At 40.9% G+C, this 20,780-nt stretch overlaps 1 protein-coding gene across 1 annotated transcript in view; it reads right to left on the bottom strand.

Moving 5' to 3' along the window:
- Positions 1–1,567: 1,567 nt before the first annotated feature.
- Positions 1,568–20,780, bottom strand: part of TECTB (tectorin beta) — a 30,151-nt gene continuing 10,938 nt past the window's right edge. The window contains exons 5-10 of the mRNA XM_061634388.1: positions 17,382–17,485; positions 17,209–17,292; positions 15,826–15,988; positions 12,709–12,778; positions 8,716–8,748; positions 1,568–1,635 (exon numbers count right to left, since the gene is read on the bottom strand). Of these exons, the coding sequence (XP_061490372.1) occupies positions 1,583–1,635; positions 8,716–8,748; positions 12,709–12,778; positions 15,826–15,988; positions 17,209–17,292; positions 17,382–17,485 (507 nt within the window). The 3' untranslated portion in view covers positions 1,568–1,582. The remainder of the gene's footprint in view (positions 1,636–8,715; positions 8,749–12,708; positions 12,779–15,825; positions 15,989–17,208; positions 17,293–17,381; positions 17,486–20,780) is intronic.

The following is a 20,780-nucleotide window of genomic DNA, read 5'->3' on the forward strand; positions in this document are numbered from 1 at the left end:
GGTTCACATCATTTTGCAGGCAAAGTGAAGCTAGGACATAGTTTTTCCCTTTAAATCCACATTAAATCAATCTAGGGATAATGCAAAAAGTGAAGGAAAAACAGTCTCAGCTTCGCAGCATTAGTCCCATGTAGGTGCTTTGCTCCGATGTTTTTTGTTGGGGGGGTGGATCATTACTTTCAGATACTCCCCTTTCTCTACCCACTAAATGATCCATGAATTCCATTTTGTTTCCATTGGCTTAACAAGTAACTTTTGACTGACTGCTCCTGAACTGCTGCAGCCCTCCTTTCTTTCTCCCCTTTCTCCCCCAGTAAACTGCCTTCCTTCACTCCTGTTCTTTCTTTTTTAAACTTTGCCATGATTCGAACTCTTTCCACCCAAACTCCCTCGGGCTTTGAAAAAGCAAACCTAAACTACCCCCACGACTTTCCCACACAGCACCGCCAATCTGCAGGAAGGGAATGTTGAGCTGCAAAGCATGTGGTGGAGTTGGCGTCTATGTCCTTGTGCGATAGAAATGGAGCAGCCTACAGTGCACAACATATTCCACTGAAATTGCTTTTATGAAGCAGGCTAACAACTTCGGCAGCTGCACACAGGGTGCTGCTTTTCCCTTCCAATTTGCTGCACGCCATCCCAGTGGAAGGGGAAAGGAGCAACTTCAGGGGTAGCCTGAGCCATGTCCCCAAAATCTACCTGCCAATTACCAGCGATGTGACAGGAGGCACACTCACTCACTCACTCACTCACTCACTCACTCACTCACTCACTCACACACACACACACACACACACACACACACACACCTGTCTCCGACTACCTAATAAAAAAAGGAAGAAAGGGTTTTACTAGGAATAGGAGGGGGAGTCTAGTGAGTGTCATGTCAATTTCATGCCCAGGCACTCTCCCGGCTTCAGCCTTGAAGCCTGAACAGTCATGGGGATTGCAAATTGGTTTTTCAAGGCAAGGGGGGAAATTTACTCTGAAAAAAAGGGAGGGACCTCGGAAAAATGAGGGGCAGATGACCCCACTTCTTTTCAACTGCCAAACTTCTGGAAGCAGTTGGGGGCAGGAGGTAGTTGAAATACTGCATAGGTGAAGAATTTTTGCACATGCCCAGTAACTGAGCAACTACAGGGAGTACACATGTAAAATTAGAGGGTGGGGACAAAAGGAAACAGTGATACTAAACCTTTCCAGATGAACGCATACTAGTGTGAATGCAAAACAGGATTGGAAGGTTGGAAGTGTGTGAACCTTGCAAATCTATCGTGATGGAAAAAGCTGTGTCTTTAATCTGAAGTTTAGCTCCCACGTGAACCAGCCCCAACAGTTGGAAACAAACAGCACACTTCCCTCCCCTGCTCTCATATTTGATTTGAGTTTAAAGAACAAAAGCTAAAAAGAGCACTTAGCTGGAAAAAAACCACCATTGCAATTATCTGCTTTCACAGAAACAAAACATAAGACAGTTATTTATTTTTCATGTAAAACAATGCAATCTAGGTAAAATAAATGTCCCGTTGCAGCAGTAGAGTATCACAATGATGATAATTAGCAGCTGGTGCTGGATTGGGTATTATAGCAAAACTGCACAGACTCCAAGCATGAGGAATATATGGCAAAGAATAGCTGCAAAGAAAAGAGAAATAACAAGAATTTAAGCGAGTAGTTTCACTCAGTGAATCTGTTATTTTGCCCTGTTTATGATTTTATGTAACCACAGTTTTTGGGCCCCTTTTAAAAGGCCTCACCCATGATTTATTATTACATCTTCTCATTGGAATAAAATTATTAGATCCTGGTTAGTTCAGTTTTTGTACAGAACCTTGTAGTGAGTGTTTGACTTCTTGTGGAACTGGTCCAGACTAGCAACATGCTGGAAACTGTCTGGAGCTGCCATTATCAGGAATGTTTTAGTTATGGGTACAGGCCATGCAGTTGTGTAGATCCCCATGCCAATAAGATAATGAGCAGAACTGGGTAGTCAGGAAACTTTGCAGAATCTAAATGAAAAACCTGGTTGTGCTGAAATATTTCCCATTTAGAACTAAGTGAGTTTGCCCATAAGGGTGACCATGTGTCTTGTTTTGTTGTCAAAGGACAGTCCTCTGTTTGAAGGAGCCCACTGTTTGAAAGATTGGTTCAGTCCAGTTTAAAGATAAAGAACCATTAGAAATGAGAGCAGGAGAGGCCTTGAAGTTGCCCATCAACAGTGAGAACTAGACAGCAGACTGGCCAGTCATGCAGGTCACCTGGCCACAGTCTAGTCTTCCCCGCTAAGGTGAGATATATAGCATTTCTATTTTAAATTATAGTAATTATTTCTAAATGTGCATCTATACATATAAATTAGCATGTATAAAACGGTCTTTTTTGCTCTCATTTATATATCTTTTGACAAACAATAAAGAATTACAGGGCAACCTTCTGCATGTCTACTCAGAAGCAGAGATGGAAAGTTCTGTCAATTTCGGTTCTCTGTTTCTCATTTTTCTAATCTTAAATTCAGTTCTCTACATTACTGCAGCAATTTGTGATTCTTTAAAAAAATCCTCATGAAAATTCTCCAGCATTTTAGTGCAACTTTGTCCTGATAAACACATTTTTGTTTTGACTAATGAACACATTTTTGCAAGCAATTTCTCCTAATAGAAAGAATTTTTGTATGTTATTTTCACAAATATATTCATTTTTATGTGCACTTTCCCCTAATATATGCATTTTTTGTAACCATTGTTTGGTTTGAAAACTGCATTGCAAAATTTGGAAAAGTACAAACTTCTAAGGATGGCTGTGTTTCGTTTCTTATATTGTTTCAGAAAGTACAAATTTGATATATTTGGTTTTAAATGCAAACTGAATTGAATTTCTCCCCATCCCTAGTCAGAAGTAAGCCCCATTAAATTCAATGGAACTTACTCCTAGGTAAGCGTGTATAGGATTATAGTGTAAATTACCTGGACAGGAAACTTTTCACGATTGTTGGTTCATTCCTAATGGTGCAATCCAGCTGCTATGTATGCCAGGCTGAGGGGAGTTGGATATGACTCTGGCTTAGCTGGCCGGCTCCCAATTCAACTGGGCTACATCAGCATAAGTCCTTCATCCTGGCTCAGCCAGAGATCCTCCAGAGAAGCCTAGCCCGGAATAAGGAGAGCCAGCGGAAGCTGGAAGAAGGCCTAAAAAATGTATTTTGTTTCCTTCCACTGCATCCTGCTGGTGCAACCAGGATCCTCCCCTCCCAGAGGCCCCTGGACAGCAGCTGGATGTGGTGGCCCCTTCTGCCAGCTCCGTCTCAACCCATTCCCTCCAGCTTCCAACAAGATGGATTGCTCTGTAAGTTTAGCAGTTCTGCTGTGCTGAATCTAGAACTTATTTAGAGATGAATTCAGTAGCTATCACACTGAAAGAGGTTATCCTATTTTTTTTCTCCAACTACTTTTATGCTCTTTGGAAAAAATTATATTGTGCTAAATGGAAATTAGATTTTTCCATTTGAGCTTAATCAAGAAAAAGATGAAATATTAAGACTAGACATCAGACTACCCCCCCCATTCATGTGTTTGTTGGCTTTGTGGGTCACTCTTGTTTGCTACATGCTTCTGCAGCTTTTCCCAATACTGGACTTTTAAAAAAAGCTGTGGCAATTATAACAACATTGTTATTTATGACATCTTTGGTCTAAACAGCTGAAATGTGTATTCTCTTTAACTTCTGTGTCATTGAAGTGATGATAGTAACCATTAACATTAATTATTTGATTCTTAACCTGTCTTCCCCTCGTATATTTTTTTAAAAATCCAGTTAATGAAATGACCTACTGACTAGCTTCTCAATTTTGTTCTTTTGTTTACTAGTCTGTTGCCTCATGCAGACAAACACCAGTCAGGCCAGAAGTAGTTCACAGTGAAAAACTGACCCAGGTGAGGTGTGGGAGGGGGCAGGTGGGAGAAGAAAGAAAACTTGGTTAACTTCAAACAGGCTATGTGTAAGAAAATGAAGTCAGCAGATAGCAACACTGAAGATAAATTGGGTGCATTTTTCAACTTTCAGAATTACATCACATAGCAGTAGAAAACAGCTGAACAAGCCTCACTGAATTGTGTGGAGGGTGGGATTTAGCTGACTGTCAGACAGACAGTAAGCCTGAAGTAAAAGACCTACTTGATGGGCAATTACCTGGCTCATTTACTTTTGAATAAAAAAACATGCAATCCATCAGTAGAAAGAATGAAAACAATAACATATTTTTCCAAAGAAAAATGTCACAATGGTAAAAGCTGAATGGAAAATAAACTAATATGAACCATAACCAGCTGCTAGTTCAGCAAAATGACAACTGAACTGGCACCAAGAGAACTACGTTCCTACGTTCAGCAGAATAAAATATTCATAAGAACATAAGAAGGGCCTACTGGATCAGGCCAGTGGCCCATCTAGTCCAGCATCCTGTTCTCACAGTGGCCAACCAGGTGCCTGGGGGAAGCCCGCAAGCAAGACCTGAGTGCAAGAACACTCTCCCCTCCCGAGGCTTCCGGCAACTGGTTTTCAGAAGCATGCTGCCTCTGACTAGGGTGGCAGAGCACAGCCATCACGGCTAGTAGCCATTGATAGCCCTGTCCTCCATGAATTTGTCTAATCTTCTTTTAAAGCCATCCAAGCTGGTGGCCATTACTGTGTCTTGTGGGAGCAAATTCCATAGTTTGACTATGCGCTGAGTAAAGAAGTACTTCCTTTTGTCTGTCCTGAATCTTCCAACATTCAGCTTCTTTGAATGTCCACGAGTTCTAGTATTATGAGAGAGGGAGAAGAACTTTTCTCTATCCACTTTCTCAATGCCATGCATAATTTTATACACTTCTATCATGTCTCCTCTGACCCGCCTTTTCTCTAAACTAAAAAGCCCCAAATGCTGCAACCTTTCCTTGTAAGGGAGTCGCTCCATCCCCTTGATCATTCTGGTTGCCCTCTTCTGAACCTTTTCCAACTCTATAATATCCTTTTTGAGATGAGGCAACCAGAACTGTACACAGTATTCCAAATGTGGCCGCACCACAGATTTATACAACGGCATTATGATATCAGCTGTTTTATCTTCAATACCTTTCCTAATTATCGCTAGCATGGAATTTGCCTTTTTCACAGCTGCCGCACACTGGGTCGACATTTTCATCGTGCTGTCCACTCCAACCCCGAGGTCTCTCTCCTGGTCGGTCACCACCAGTTCAGACCCCATGAGCGTATATGTGAAATTAAGATTTTTTGCTCCAATATGCATAATTTTACACTTGTTTATATTGAATTGTATTTCCCATTTTCACGCCCATTCACTCAGTTTGGAGAGATCTTTTTGGAGCTCTTCGCCATCCCTTTTTGTTTTAACAACCCTGAACAATTCAGTATCGTCAGCAAACTTGGCCACTGCTCACTCCTAATTCTACGTCATTAATGAAGTTGAAAAGTACAGGTCCCAATACCGATCCTTGAGGGACTCCACTTTCTACAGCCCTCCATTGGGAGAACTGTCCATTTATTCGTACTCTCTGCTTTCTGCTTCTTAACCAATTCCTTATCCACAAGAGGACCTCTCCTCTTATTCCATGACTGCTAAACTTCCTCAGAAGTCTTTGGTGAGGTACCTTGTCAAAAGCTTTTTGAAAGTCTAAGTACACTATGTCCACTGGATCACCTCTATCTATATGCTTGTTGACACTCTCAAAGAATTCTAATAGGTTACTGAGACAGGACTTTCCCTTGCAGAAGCCATGCTGGCTCTGCTTCAGCAAAGCTTGTTCTTCTATGTGCTTAGTTAATCTAGCTTTAATCATACTTTCTACCAGTTTTCCAGGGACAGAAGTTAAGCTAACTGGCCTGTAATTTCGGGGATCCCCCCTGGATCCCTTTTTGAAGATTGGCATTACATTTGCCACTTTCCAGTCCTCAGGCACGGAGGAGGACCCGAGGGACAAGTTACATATTTTAGTTAGCAGATCAGCAATTTAACATTTGAGTTCTTTGAGAACTCTCGGGTAAATGCCATCCGGGCCTGGTGATTTGTCAGTTTTTATATTGTCTATTAAGCCTAGAACTTCCTCTCTCATTACCACTATTTGTCTCAGTTCCTAAGAATCCCTTCCTGCAAATGTTAGTTCAGGTTCAGGGATCTGCCCTATATCTTCCACTGTGAAGACAGATGCAAAAAATTCATTTAGCTTCTCTGCAATCTCCTTATCGTTCTTTAGTACAACTTTGACTCCCTTATCATCCAAGGGTCCAATCGCCTCCCTAGATGGTCTCCTGCTTTGAATGTATTTATAGAATTTTTTGTTGTTGGTTTTTATGTTCTTAGCAATGTGCTCCTCAAATTCTTTTTTAGCATCCCTTATTGTCTTCTTGCATTTCTTTTGCCAGAGTTTGTGTTCTTTTTTATTTTCTTCATTTGGACAAGACTTCAATTTTCTGAAGGAAGACTTTTTGCCTCTAAGAGCTTCCTTGACTTTGCTCGTTAACCATGCTGGCATCTTCTTGGCCCTGGTGGTACCTTTTCTGATCTGCGGTATGCACTCCAGTTGAGCTTCTAATATAGTGCTTTTAAACAACTTCCAAGCATTTTTGAGTGATGTGACTCTCTGGACTTTGTTTTTCAGCTTTCTTTTTACCACTCCCCTCATTTTTGTGAAGTTTCCTCTTTTGAAGTCAAATGTGACCATGTTGGATTTTCTTGGCAATTGGCCATTTACATGTATGTTTAATTTAATAGCACTATGGTCACTGCTCCCAATTGGTTCGACAACACTTACATCTCGCACCAGGTCCCGGTCCCCACTGAGGATTAAGTCCAGGGTTGCCATCCCTCTGGTCGGTTCCATGACCAACTGGTCTAGGGCATAGTCATTTAGAATATCTAGAAATTTTGCTTCTTTGTCGTGACTGGAACACATATGCGACCAGTCTATGTCCGGGTAGTTGAAGTCACCCATTACTACCACATTTCCTAGTTTGGATGCTTCATCAATTTTATATCTCATCTCCAGATCTCCCTGAGTATTTTGATCAGGGGGACGATAGAGCATTCCCAGTATTAAATCCCTCCTGGGGCATGGTATCACCACCCACAACAATTCTGTGGAGGAGTCCGCCTCTTTTGGGGTTTCGAGCTTGCTGGATTCAATGCCTTCTTTCACGTATAGAGCGACACCACCACCAATATGTCCTTCCCTGTCCTTCCGATATAGTTTATATCCAGGGATAACCGTATCCCACTGGTTTTCTCCATTCCACCAGGTCTCCTTTATGCTCACTATATCAATGCTCTTCTCTAAGACCAAGCACTCCAGTTCTCCCATCTTGGTTCGGAGGCTCCTAGCATAAGCGTACAGGCACTTGTAAGCAGCGTCTTTCTCCAAGTGTCTTTGGCACTTTTGGTTTGGCCTGTGGTAATTTTGCCCTTCTGAATTGATATCCTGTGCCCCTGCTCTCCTACTTCTAGGCCTACCCCTTTTAAAATTTCATCATTTCTTTGGTCTTTATCCCAGGGGGAAGGTTCATTCCGAACCGGACCTTCCTCAGCTCCTGTCGGGTTTCCCCCTTCAGTCAGTTTAAAAGCTGCTCTGCCACCTTTTTAATTTTCATTAGCCCCAGCAAGCATGGTTAATGGCCAAGGATTCATGGTTAGTCTGGTTCTGATTACATGAAGAAGCCTTTGTATACACATTTTTCCATGCTTGTAGTAGAATGCCATGAAGCTTTCGATCACGGAACATGTTTAGGAGCCCAATATTTTCTATGACACATCATATTTTCTGTGGTGTTAGCTAATGAACGTTCTTTCTCCAAAGTAGATTTCAAAAGTAGAACTTCCCTGGTTTTTCACAAGTAGCTAAAATACTGTATGACATCAAATAGTGTTTCCAGGTAAATGTGAAAATTTCTTTGTTTCATATTATTGCTGTAACTCACGGGTGGGAAAACTTTTTCAGCTCAAGGACCACAATCTCTTATAGGGAATCTTGCAAGGGCCTCATGCCAGTGATGGGCAGAGCCAGAGGCCAAAATGGGCAGAGCATTAGATGTGATTTTTACCTTTGCTCAATAGGCTATATTCCAGCCATGCAAAAACCAGAGGTTTCTATACACAAATCTGTCCATCCTCCATCCAGGGAAGCAAGAGGCATTATCACAGTTCAAGGACACATTTCAGTTAATCAAAAACACTTGAGGGGGACACAGAGTAGGGCTAATGAGGAGTGTGGCCCGTGGAAGTGGATTGGCCTAGGTCAGATGTGGGGAACCTTTGGCCTTCCAGATGTTGCTGAACTGTAAGTCCTGTTATCCCTGGCCATTAACCATGCTTGCTGGGGCTAATGGAAATTGCAGTTCAGCAACATCTGGAGGATCAAAGGTTCCCCAAACCTGGTCTAGGAAGAATCCCAAGGGCTAGATAGAGGGGCCTGGGGAGTTGCAGTTGGCCCCCATAACTGAACATTTTCTGCATTTCTGATGAACATAAGTTCCCTTAATTTATTGTAAACAAGCCGAGGTAGCAAATTATGTCAGAAATGGAACTCATAGCCATAATTTAATACTATTTTAATCCTGACAGCATTCAGCTACAATTAAGCTATTTGCTATATGGTGTTTTCACTAATGCTAATAAAATCTCACTGAATAACTTGTAGTTTGGATAGGTTTAATATATGTAACATTTACCTGAAAAATTGTAATTCCTGGATAATCCTCTACCTGTGAGAAAGAAGAGAAAGTAGAATATTCACTGGATATTATTTTATGATGAGGAAAAGTGAAATGAGATTAATTTTACACTGCCACAAACTACAGTCTAAATTAATGATCCATTCAGAAAGGTTGAATAATTTAACTTTATTACTTATTTCATTAGAAATATTTAAATTTCACCTCATTTTATATTCAAGGTAGCTTACAGAGCAATCCTAACCTCTGGTGCTGGAGAGGGTTAGGATGTGCCAAAGTTTTCCCTCATGGTGCTTCACTGGGGAGGGCAGCTCTGCCATTATGGAGGCCCCTATGGCTTTCTGAAAAGCAGCAGAGCTAAGGCTGTGTCAAGATTGTCTCCCATTCACAATTTGACGATTTGTGTGTGGTGAGGGTCAAAAAGAAATAACCTTCAAAAATAGAAGGGGGACATTTCAAAGAAATTTTGAGGGGTTGCACTTACCTTAATCTTTATTAATATCATGTGGTGAAATAATGTATTATCTGGTGGCAATGGAAAATATGTGCTTCATTAAAACAATCCTTTCACCAGTCTCTACATTCTCCTGGGCTTCCTGAAAGCCCTTGGGGGGACCAAAGAGCAGAAACAGCCCAAGAGGCTGTCTGTGAAGTGTCTGAGAGATGACCATTTTTAAACAAAAAAAGATGAAAACAATTGCCCTGCAGGGCTGAGGATGCAGCAAGGAATCCACTCTCCATCTATCTGTGTAACTCTATCAGAATCTGAGTGGGCCATCCTAACGCCCTATCCTGTAAAAGTTTTCTTCCATTTCTTTGTTAAGCTTGTGTTGGGCCTCCTATATATTATGTATGAATTACATATGTCTATGTATTCAGAGAGTGTTGAAGTATAAGTTGCCCCGCTCAGAGTTCTAATGTAGTGCAGTGTACTTAATAGTAAAAGGCAAGCTGTTTCTTTCCCCATTCTTGCCCTCTTGGAAGTCAGGACATATAGCCAGACTTTGGCTCTTAGGTCAACATGCTGAGTTTTATGTCAACAATGAAAAGGCTGGAATGTGTTGCCTTGTAGGGAATCATAGAATCATAGAGTTGGAAGGGGCCTATAAGGCCATGGAGTCCAACTCCCTGCTCAATGCAGGAATCCAAATTAAAGCATACCCGATAGGTGGCTGTCCACCTACCTTTTGAATGTCTTCAGTATTGGAGAGCCCACCACCTCCATAGATAATTGTTTCCATCGTTGTACCACTCTAACAGTTAGGGTGTTTTTCCTAATGTTCAGTTGAAATCTGGCTTCCTGTAACTGGAACCCATTATTCCGTATCCTGCACTCTGGGATGATTGAGTAGAGATCCTGGTCCTCCTCTGTGTGGCAAGTATTTGCACAATGCTACCATATCTCCCCTCAGTCTTCTCTTCTCAAGGTTAAACATGCCCAGTTCTTTTGATCTCTCCTCATAGAGATTTGTTTCCAGTTCCCTGATCATCCTTGTTGCTCTCCTCTGAACCCATTCCAGTTTGTCTGCATCCTTCTTAAAGTGTGGTGTCCAGAACTGGACGTAGTACTCAAGATGAGGCCTAACCAGTGTTGAATAAAGGGGAAACAATACTTCATGTGATTTGGAAACTAAATGTCTGTTAATGTAGCCTAAAATAGCATTTGCCTTTTTTGCAGCCACATTGCTCTGTTGGCTCATATTCAGCTTGATCAACGACAATCCCAAAATCCTTCTCACATATAATATTGCTGAGCCAAGTATCCCCCATCTTATAATTGTGCATTTGATTTCTTTTTCCTAGGTGTAGAACTTTGCACTTATCTCTGTTAAATTTCATTCTTTTGTTTTCAGCCCAATGCTCCAGCCTTTCAAGATCACTTTGAATTTTATGTCTTCCAAGGTATTAGCTATCCCTCCCAATTTGGTATCATCTGCAACTTTGATAAGCATTCTCTGCACCTCCTCATCCAAGTCATTAATAAAAATGTTGAAGAGCACTAGGCCCAGGACCGAGCCCTGCAGTACCCTACTCATTTTCTCCCCCCACTTTGAGAAGGAACCATTCATAAACACTTTTTGAGTACAATTCTGTAGCCAACTGTGGATCCACCTGATAGTTGTTCCATCCAGCCCACATTTAGCTAGCTTGCTAATCAGAATATCATGGCGCACTTTGTCTAAAGCTTTGCTGAAGTCAAGATATATTATGTCCTACTCTACCAGGGAGGTTACCCAGTCAAAAAATGAGATAAGATTAATTTAGCAGGATTTGTTCTTGATAAATCCATGTTGGTTTCTAGTAATCCCTGCATTGTTTTAAGGTGCTTACAGGTCTACCACTATATAATCTGCTCCAGAATTTTCCCAGGGATTGATGTCAGACGATTGGTCTGTAGTTCCCTGGTTCCTCCTTTTTGCCCTTTTTGAAGATAGGGACAACATTAGCCCTACTCCAGTCATCCGGCACTTCACCCATCCTCCACAATTTTACAAAGACAGTGGTTCCGAGAGTTCTTCAGCCAGTTCCTTCAGTACTCTGGCATGCAGTTCATCAGGCCCTGGAGATCTGAACTTGTTCAAAGTGATTAGGTATTCCTTGACCATTTGTCTATCAGTCTCAAGCTGCAATCCTGCCCCTTCAACTTCACGTTTCCCAGGAGGGTCTATGACCCTCTTTTGGAGAAGATTGAGCCAAAGTAGGAATTGAGCACTTCTGCCTTTTCTTTGTCATCTGTTATCATTTTGCTATTCTCATTGAGTAGCTGTACCACCATTTCTTTTTTCTGCATTTTACTATGGATGTACCTGAAGAAAGCTTTTTTTGTTGCTTTTGGCATCACTCGCTAACCTCAGCTCATTCTCAGCTTTAGCCTTCCTGACACCATCCCTGCAATTCTGTGCTACTGTCTGTACTCTTCCTTTGTGGTCTGTCCCTCCTTCCATTTCCTGTATGTGTCCTTTTTTGTTTTCAGGGACTCTTTGGATGTCTAGCTAGATAGCTAAACTAAGTCCTGATAAAGACCTTAACTGACTGCTGGAAAGAAAAGGTGACCTGGTTATGAATCTATAAAACAGAGATCTTTCCTGCGGTTTTCTATCAGTCTTCCATGGACTGATCCAATGTTTCCAACAGATGTTTGCCTGGCTGGACTGCTGAAATTCTGAGCCTTGTCTTGCCACCGTGGGTGAGACTTAAATATATTCATTCTTTTCTATCTGTGTTACGATATCTAGGCTTTTTAAGTATATTGTGTGAAATACCTAAAGAACTTATTGTAATACTTAATAAACTTGTATTTGTGTTGTATTATTGATTCTGATTTACTGGCTATGGCCAGAGTTTATGTATGCTCATATATATTCATATAGAAATGTGTCGTCAATAAAAAGCATAATTGCTTTCCGCTGTGGAACTCCATTATTTTTCCTGATTTATCCTCATTCCTGAGATAAGTCTCTGGTAGGGTTTCCTCTTTGAGTATGCCTGTTCAGATACTGTTGGAAATTGTGGAATCCCAGGTGAGTGCAGATGCTGACATACATGGACTCTGAACAGCCTTAGGCTTAAGGGAAAATGTGAAGAACCTGTGTGTGGGCAAGAAAGAGGTCGTTCAAACAATTTCTTCATTATGAGCAGGACTCAAACGCAGAAAGGTCTAGGCCCAAGTCAAAATGGGATGAAACTTTGCATAGGGCAAGAGCTGACATTCTATACCCCCATTTGAAATTTCCCTCTAGGTCTAGATATAATCAGACATTAGGAGGATGTGGGAGACCTGCCCACACTAGTAGAGCTGCAACTTCTATGTCAGAAATCAAACTTGATGGATTATTGCAGCAACCCTACAGAACAGGTTGATTAATTATTCCACCTTGCCCATCAATGTAGTATAAATTAGGTGGTGTCTCCTCCCCTTTGCTGATAAAGATTAAACTGTTTTGCAATGTAAATTCCTAAATGTACATGGAAATATTGTTCTGTACTTACTCTTCACAGTGAATTCAGCCATTAAAACACCACCTGTTTGCTCCATTCTTTGTCTTCGATTTGCACATACCTTAAAGTAGCAAAGAAAAGAATTTGCTTTTTTATGGAATTCATTTCTATCCTTCATCAAATTGATGATTCCAGGGCAAAACATACAGTCAAAAAATTACAACAACAAAATTCAGTTAAAGGTTAGCCCATATAATATAAAACTCACCATTACAAAATATAGCAGCAAACATCAGCCCAAGATGCTAATCCCAAAGAATGAAAGGTGCACAGAACCTAGCCATAGAACTGAACACATACTTAACAAGGATGCTTTTTCTTCCTTATAGGCTACTGTACTTTGCCAGTTTAATAGTATATTTATGGACCTGGCAGGAAAAAAAATCATGTAGTGGAAGAAAAATAAGTTCCCAATAGCCTGATCCTAGGCATATTTAGTTAGAAATAACAGCAATCTTCACCCTGGCCAGTGAGCAGGGTGGTGTGATGGAGTGGTGTAATCAGTGATGCATCCACAGCCCTGCTGCCTAAGCCAGTGGGGTGGAAACTAGGGACCTGTCAATTTCATTTCTCTCCTTTTCTCATTTATCTAATCTTAAATTTAGTTCTCTGCATTTCTGCAGCAAATTGTGGATTTTTAAAAAAACAATCTTCATGAAAATTCTGTAGCATTTTAGTGCAAATTTCTCCTGATAAATACATGTTTGTGTGCCGTTTTAACTAATGTACATGTTTTTGCAAGCAATTTATCCCATTTTATGTGCACTGTCCCCTAATATATGCATGTATGTAAACATTGCTTGGTTGGAGAATTGCATCACAAAATTCAGATAAGTGCAAATTTGTAAGAAGACTGTGTACCGGTTCTCATATTGTTTCAGAAAGTGTGAATTTGATAAATTTGGCTTTAAATGCAAACTGAATTTCTCCCCCATCGCTAGTGGAAACCAATGTGGGATGCAAAACCCTGCTCCATTCTTTGCCAGTCTGGACTGCCGTCAAGTCCCATATTATTTACTAGAACTTACTTCCAGGTAAATATACAGAAGTTGCAGCCTAAATTGCAAACTCTTGAAGACACAAGCAAGAGCCACAACATTGCTAAGTGTGTGCTCTCCAGGCCAGTAGTCTTGCCAATTTGATTTCAGTTTTGCAGAGGAAGATCAAGGGTTACTGTTCAGAGCAAAGGTTAAATATACAGTGATGGGGGCAAGGGAAGTATGACTCCAGTTCTGTTATGTAAATTTCTATTAAATGTTATTAGCAGAAATTGTCAACGGTCTGAAATGTGTGTGTGCCAGTGTGTGCATTTACCTAAGTAGCAGGCTTTTACCCTGCATTGAGATCACTGAGACTTAAGACTTAGTAAAATAAGAAGTTACTTTATTTATAGAAATACATAGTAGATAGGAAAGGTATACCTAGTTCTAACTAACTAAGCTGGAGGCGCAACACCCAGGCTTGGGAGTTGCCTCATGGCTCAGGAGGGAGAGGGCAGAGACAAAGGTGTCTCCTCTCTCTCGGACAGTCGAAGAAGAAAAGAGAGGAAAGGGCAGAAGGAGGAAGGGCAGCTAAGCTTCCCTAAGCATATCAGTCTAACGATGGAAGGAAGGAAATCAGAGCATCACAGGTAAAGATAGTCAAGCCCAACCTTCTGGAGGACCCTAACGCTCTCTCCCTTCTGGAACATAAACAAAATAACAGAATAGGAGTTGCTCCTGCCCCACTTCCAACAAGTTCACGGTAAGTAGTTCTCATTGCTAAAGACTAAGTGATGTATGATACTTAATGGAACATCAGAGGATTCATTTCTGCATGGTTTATTCTAATGTATTGTGGTAGAAGAAAGGAGCCTCTGATAATATTTTCTGGCCCAAAACAAGTTGTAATTTTCTTCATGATGTGTTGCTTCTTCATCCAGTTTTCATTGTTATATGGTTAAATGCTGTTCAAATTCTCCCATCTGTGATGCAAGTTGATCACCCATCACTTTCTCAACAGGTTAGTCAGTAGCCAGCTGGCAGTGGAACATGGGAAGCTGCTTTATATCAAGTCAGACCATTGGTCCATCTAGCTCAGTATTGTCTACACTAACAGGCAGCAGCTCTCTAGGATTCCAGACTAGGTACATTTCCAGCCCTACCTAGAGATGCCAGAGTTGAAACTATCACTGAGCCACAGCCCTTCTAGGCTGAGCTGATAGCAATTCACATGAGATTTGGTTTTCTGACTTTGGTATCAAGTAAGAATTAAGACTAATTTTGAACAATTCAGCACAGTAAAGCTACCCAGATTATTTATCAACAGATGACTTCCCTCATTCAGAATCAAAGAAAAACAACTGCTGTCAATTATATAAGTTAGTTTCAGCTGCCAAAAGTAAAATAGGCCAGCACTGATAAACTGCAATTAGCTACATGTAACCATGGGTACACACAGCAATAAAATTGCATATGCAGATATCATAAATATGAGGATATTTGTAAAGGGAACTCAGGGTAGGTTTGAAATATTTGATCTGCAATCAAGTACGTACACAAGGCAGCACAGTCACAAGTATTGCTCTAGCGCCCCCTAATAAGCAGAACCACAGTTGTAAATTGTATTTATGTCCCTCTAAGACAGGGGTGCAGAGCCTGTGGGCCTCCACACATTGCTAGATTATAACTCCCATCATCCCTGCCATTGGCTGCACTGGCTGGGGCTGATTGGAGTTGGAGTCCAACTTCTGGAGAGCCACAGGTTCCTGATCCCTGTTCTAAGGAGATCACTGATCAGGGCAAAACAAGTGAGGCCTACTCCATATCTCCCCCCAATAACACTGTGAAGGGGTTAGCCTAAGAGATAGCGACTGCTTGGCCCAAGGAGCGTTAAGGCTGAACAGGGGATTAAAACCATAGGAATACCCTCAATCCCAGGCCAAATCTTTCAGTCCATCCAATCCACTGAAGGCTTCAGATGGCTCTTGGTCTAAACCTTATAAAAAACGAGAAAAGTCTTTAAATAAACGTTCAGTCAAAATCTCATATCTAATAGGCCCTTTAATAGGACATTGATCTAATTTTTGCAGGCTACGCCTCCTTGTTAATTGCTACACGAAAAACTTACCACGGGGCAGGAGAACTTCTCACTGTCACAGACGTGTGTCTCACAGTGCAGCCACACCTTGGAAAGTTTGGGAATATTCCGGAACCGAAATGCATTAAACTGGAAGGTGGCTCGGCTGTCTTTCCCATTTTCATGTACTAAGATAGAATCATCCGTTGCACACCTGAGCCCACATGATAATAGGCACTCTTAGAATGAGAAGAACCACAATACATTCTTTCTTTTCTTTTGCTGTCTCTAATACTCTTAATATCTCTAAAACAATCATTGCATTCATGCTGGTTATGGCAAGAGCACATAAGGGGGCCTACTGAGTACATATGAATGTTAAATTCAGTTTTGTAGTAAGACACCATGACTGAACAAAACTGGGAGTGTGAAATATCTATGCAATGACTTTCTAATTTATTGAAATCACTAGAAATGTTGCAGACAACAGGGCAGCCAAAATTGTGCCTTCCAGATGTTGTTAGATTATAACTCCCATCATCCCTGACTAATGGCCGTGCTGTTTGGGGCTGATGGGAAATATAGTTCAAAATCTAGAAGGCACCACATTGGCTACCCTCGATCTACAAAATCACCATTATTTATTTATTTATTTGATTTCTCTCCCACCCTTCCTCCCACAATGCACCCAGGATGACAAACAAAAACACTAAAAGCACTCTAAAATATCTTAAAAACAAAAGACTTTAAAACATATTAAAATAAAACATCTTTAGAAACATATTAAAACAAAACATCTTTAAAAAAAAACAGCTTTAAAAACGTATTAAAAAGCAATTCCAGTGCAGATGCAGATTGGGATATGGTCTGTACTTAAATGGCTTGTTGAAAGAGGAAGGTCTTCAGTAGGCACCAAAAACATAACAGAGATATTGCCTGTCTAATATTTAAGGGAAGGGAATTCCAGAGAGTTGGGGCCACAATACTAAAGGTCTGCTTCCTATATTGTGCAGAATGGACCTCCTGATAAGAGGAGGAGGTCCTCACCTGCAGAGCACCATGATCAACTGGGTATATAAAGGGTAAGACGATATTTCAGATATCCTGGTCCCAAGCTGCATATGGCTTTGTACACCAAAACCTGAATCTTGAACTTGGCCCAGTAGCTAATAGGTAGCCAGTGCAACTATAGAATGTGCAGCCTTGGACCATAACTCTCAGAAATTTGCTCAAATCATATCATTGACATACTAATGACGTATGCACACACTCTATCACTAGTAATATAAGTAGAAAAGTACTTCAAGTAACAATAAGTCTAAATATTTTTCTGTTAACTTCAGAATAGTGTGTGCATCTTAAAACATGCATACCTAGGATGGTTCCATCTCACATGAATAATGTTTATGTAGTCAAACTCACAAGTTTACTTACCCCTTAGTTATCAGAGGCCACTGGATTGGATAGAAATATTCTGATGTGGGGGTTGCCCAACAATTGGTCAGGACTACTTTAAATCTAAAGAGACAAACAGACATGAGCACCAAAACAGCGACAGTTTCAATGATAATTTCACAGTGGGATTTTGACTGAAGATAACATCATACCTGTTACTTAAGCCTTTTGCTTCTACCCCAGCAAATACATCTGAACCAATTTCTGAAGTTTCAACTATGAAAGGGGCTTCCTTCTTGCTTGAAAACTTGGCATTCTGGAAGGGAAAATTGTAGAATGGGTTAGTAATGTGTAACACAGACACAACAAAGACTTAATTACAGATAAGATCAGCAAAGACCCTCATAACAGAAACAATTTACATTAAAAACATTTTTAAAAAGCTAGAAACTAACCAAATGCAACATTAACAATAAAACAGTGTAGAACAATACACAGCAATGCATCATGGTAAGGTCTTGTGGCAACTTGTTCCATAAGTAGATGCCTTCCCCATGCCATTAATGTACTGTGAAGCAAAAAACAAAAATAATCCTCCATGGGACAGCATATATTGTGAAGTTTGCCCTGGATTGGCTTAACACCAGGACACAATGAAAGCTCAAGAAATGTGCCCTAGAAGAAACAATTTCAAGTAACTCATTGAAGAGCCACAGGACAGTAATAAATTGATCAATATCAGAGGGAATATAATTATTTTGAGGCAACAACCAACTACCAGTTCACCATTATTACAAGTAAGCCAGCTATACAGTGTTGAATTCCATGAGAAAAATCACTCACCTCAGTATGGATTCACTGGTGAGCTGTGCACAGGATTAGTTGACCATAAAGCATTAACCTTAATGACTTCTTTCCCAATGCTAATATGCTAAATTTGTTGAGCAAAATGGCCTCAAGACTTTGGTACAAAAGGTGATTAGGGATATACATGAGGGCTATGCACTGTATTTGGCCAAGGCCTGAGACAAATTGGACCTATTCGGAGGCATTTGGTCCTTGGCCTGGTAGCTCAGGGAGCAGGGTGTCAGGCAGAAAGGAGAGGCAGGCGTGCACAGGAAGAAGGCAAAACCAGAAAAAGGAGACATCTTTCTGTGGGAGAAGATAGGTGTCTTTCCTGCTCAGTCTCTCCTTCTTCCTGCCAGGCCTCCTCAAGCCCCACGTTATCCAAGTCCCCTTCGTGAGTGGCTTCCCTGCATGTAAAGGAACCCTGCAGTATGGAATCCTTCCTGGTAAGTGCAAGGATTCATCCTGTGCAGTGCCAGTCACTGCTCCTTCTTGGGCTCCTTCCCTGCATGCAGTGAAGCCACTGGCAAAGAAGAAGGACCCAGCAGATGGAATCATCTTGCTATCAGCAAGTAAGTGGGAGGATTCATCCTGTGTGGTGCTTCTTGCTGCTCCTTTGCTGCACACAGGGAAGTCACTCACAAAGGAGCAGTGATCAGAGCTGTGCCACCCATCCACTCTCAGTGGGGAGGGGGAGGAGGAGACGTAGTGTCTCCCTGTCTCCTCCCAACCCTGTCCCCGTCCCCTCCCAACCATATTTTCAAACCCTATTTTCAGTTAAAACAGGGCTTAAAAACTCATACCTCCCGAATTGCTTAGGGGATGGATCCGGGGCGGTCAAGTGGTTTGGGTTGACCTTCTCCAGGGCCCACAGATCAGCACCAAGGGGCAGCCTAATGCCCAGCCCTAATATACACCATATACCACATACTAAACATGACTGATACATGGTATGCAGGAAATTTGTGCTAAGGAAAATTGTCAGAGAGCGATGAGATGACTTTGTAACTGAACCTTTGTGCCCATGGTGTTCTCTCATGTCCTCATGTTAAGTACATTGAATTAGGAACATAAGGAGCTGCCTTATACCAAGTTATATCATTGGTTCATTTTACTCAGTATTGTCAACACTGACTGGCAGCAGTTCTCCAAGGTTTCAGATAGGAATGTTTCCCAGGCTAACCACCTTTTAAGTGCAGTTGTCTGCCACTGAGCTACGGCCCTTTCCCAAAACTCTCCCAAATGGTCAGCCAAACCACTTGTTGGGTTCCACCCTGTTTGGCTGAAGTCCTTGTTCTTAATGGTATAACAGTTATTCAGAAGAGCAGGCTACTCTACATATCAAAATGTTGGTAGGATAAATTTAATTTGAAAAATAATATAATGATAAATCTACTCAATCTCGTGAAATGTATGCAAAGTATTCAGTATGAATCCTACTCAGAATAGACTCATTGAAGTTAATAAACATGACTAGCATAGGTTCATTAATTTCAGTGGGTCTACTCTGAGTAGGACTTAGCTGAATACAACCCTATATATTTACCACTATTCATCTGCAAATCACAGATAGTTAAGGAACTGTCTTCAACAATCTGCTAATAGTCTTTTGCTTGAGATGTGTTGAAACAAGGATGCACTGCAGTTTCAGTGACATTCTGTTACCATGAGGTCATGGGAAAACATCAGTCACCTGACCCCATGGAGAGAATCTCTGTTAGAGTATCATGAGGTTTGGTCTCTTCAGTTATTCATGGTAAAATCTGGGCCAAGCTCTGTCGGAAATTTGATGGCAGGAGATTTCTATTCAAGCAGTGTGTGTGCTCACACATACCAAAATACTGAAAAAGGGGTAGAACTTTCAGTTAAAAGCCTAAACCCTGGAACAAACATTAGAAACCAAATACAAAGTAGAATAAAAATCCCAGGAGAACATTAAGCATCTTCTAGATGCAGAGGATAGCTAGGTGAATTTCAGAAGGAATGAAAGGAACTTCTATGTGTGGTGAGACCTAAAAGACAAGACACACATTGCCTTTTGTTTCTGGCTTTCGGGAGTGTTTAATGGCATTGGTTACAGCACTAGTGCAGAATGTTAAGAGTACTGCACAATGTTTGTACTGTAGTTTGGAACTTTAAGTATATGAATAAAAATGTTGAATAAACATAATTCAAGTGTGTGGAGTAATTGAATGGTACCAGACCTGTTCCTAATATGGCAGATGTTGCATGGCATCTGCTCATTATGTGAGACAAGGCATCCATAAATTAAAACTTAAAATCTACATGACTATACTCATGTCCTAAATTGTGGATATGGCATCCAGTGCAGATACCAAGAATGAATTAATTCACTAACAGGCAAAAAAACTTGTGGTTTAAGAACGTACCTATAGCCCACAGATATTTTTATCAAACTTTAAAAAACAGGGAAATTGGGTAGCTATAGTGAATGCACCAGGGAAGCTGGAGACCTGACATCCTTTCTGAGATGTTGTACTGCCCTACAAATTTGTCAAAATGCAAACACAATTTGGATTGGTCTTTCACAGTCCAATCTTGGAAGGATTTGGTAACATGTGCCTCTGATCATATGGTGAGTAGTGGCAAAGCCTGCCATCTCCAAAGATGGAGAATTACATTTTTGTATGTTTGTTGGTATTCTTACTTTGCTTCATTCGTGTTACTATTGTTTCTACACAGATTCTAATCTAGAAAATGTTATTTCCCTCATTATTCATCCTAGAAAACTGTCAAATTTATTT

The sequence above is a fragment of the Rhineura floridana genome, chromosome 7 (genome assembly GCF_030035675.1).
Source record: "Rhineura floridana isolate rRhiFlo1 chromosome 7, rRhiFlo1.hap2, whole genome shotgun sequence".
Classification (NCBI taxonomy): domain Eukaryota; kingdom Metazoa; phylum Chordata; class Lepidosauria; order Squamata; family Rhineuridae; genus Rhineura; species Rhineura floridana.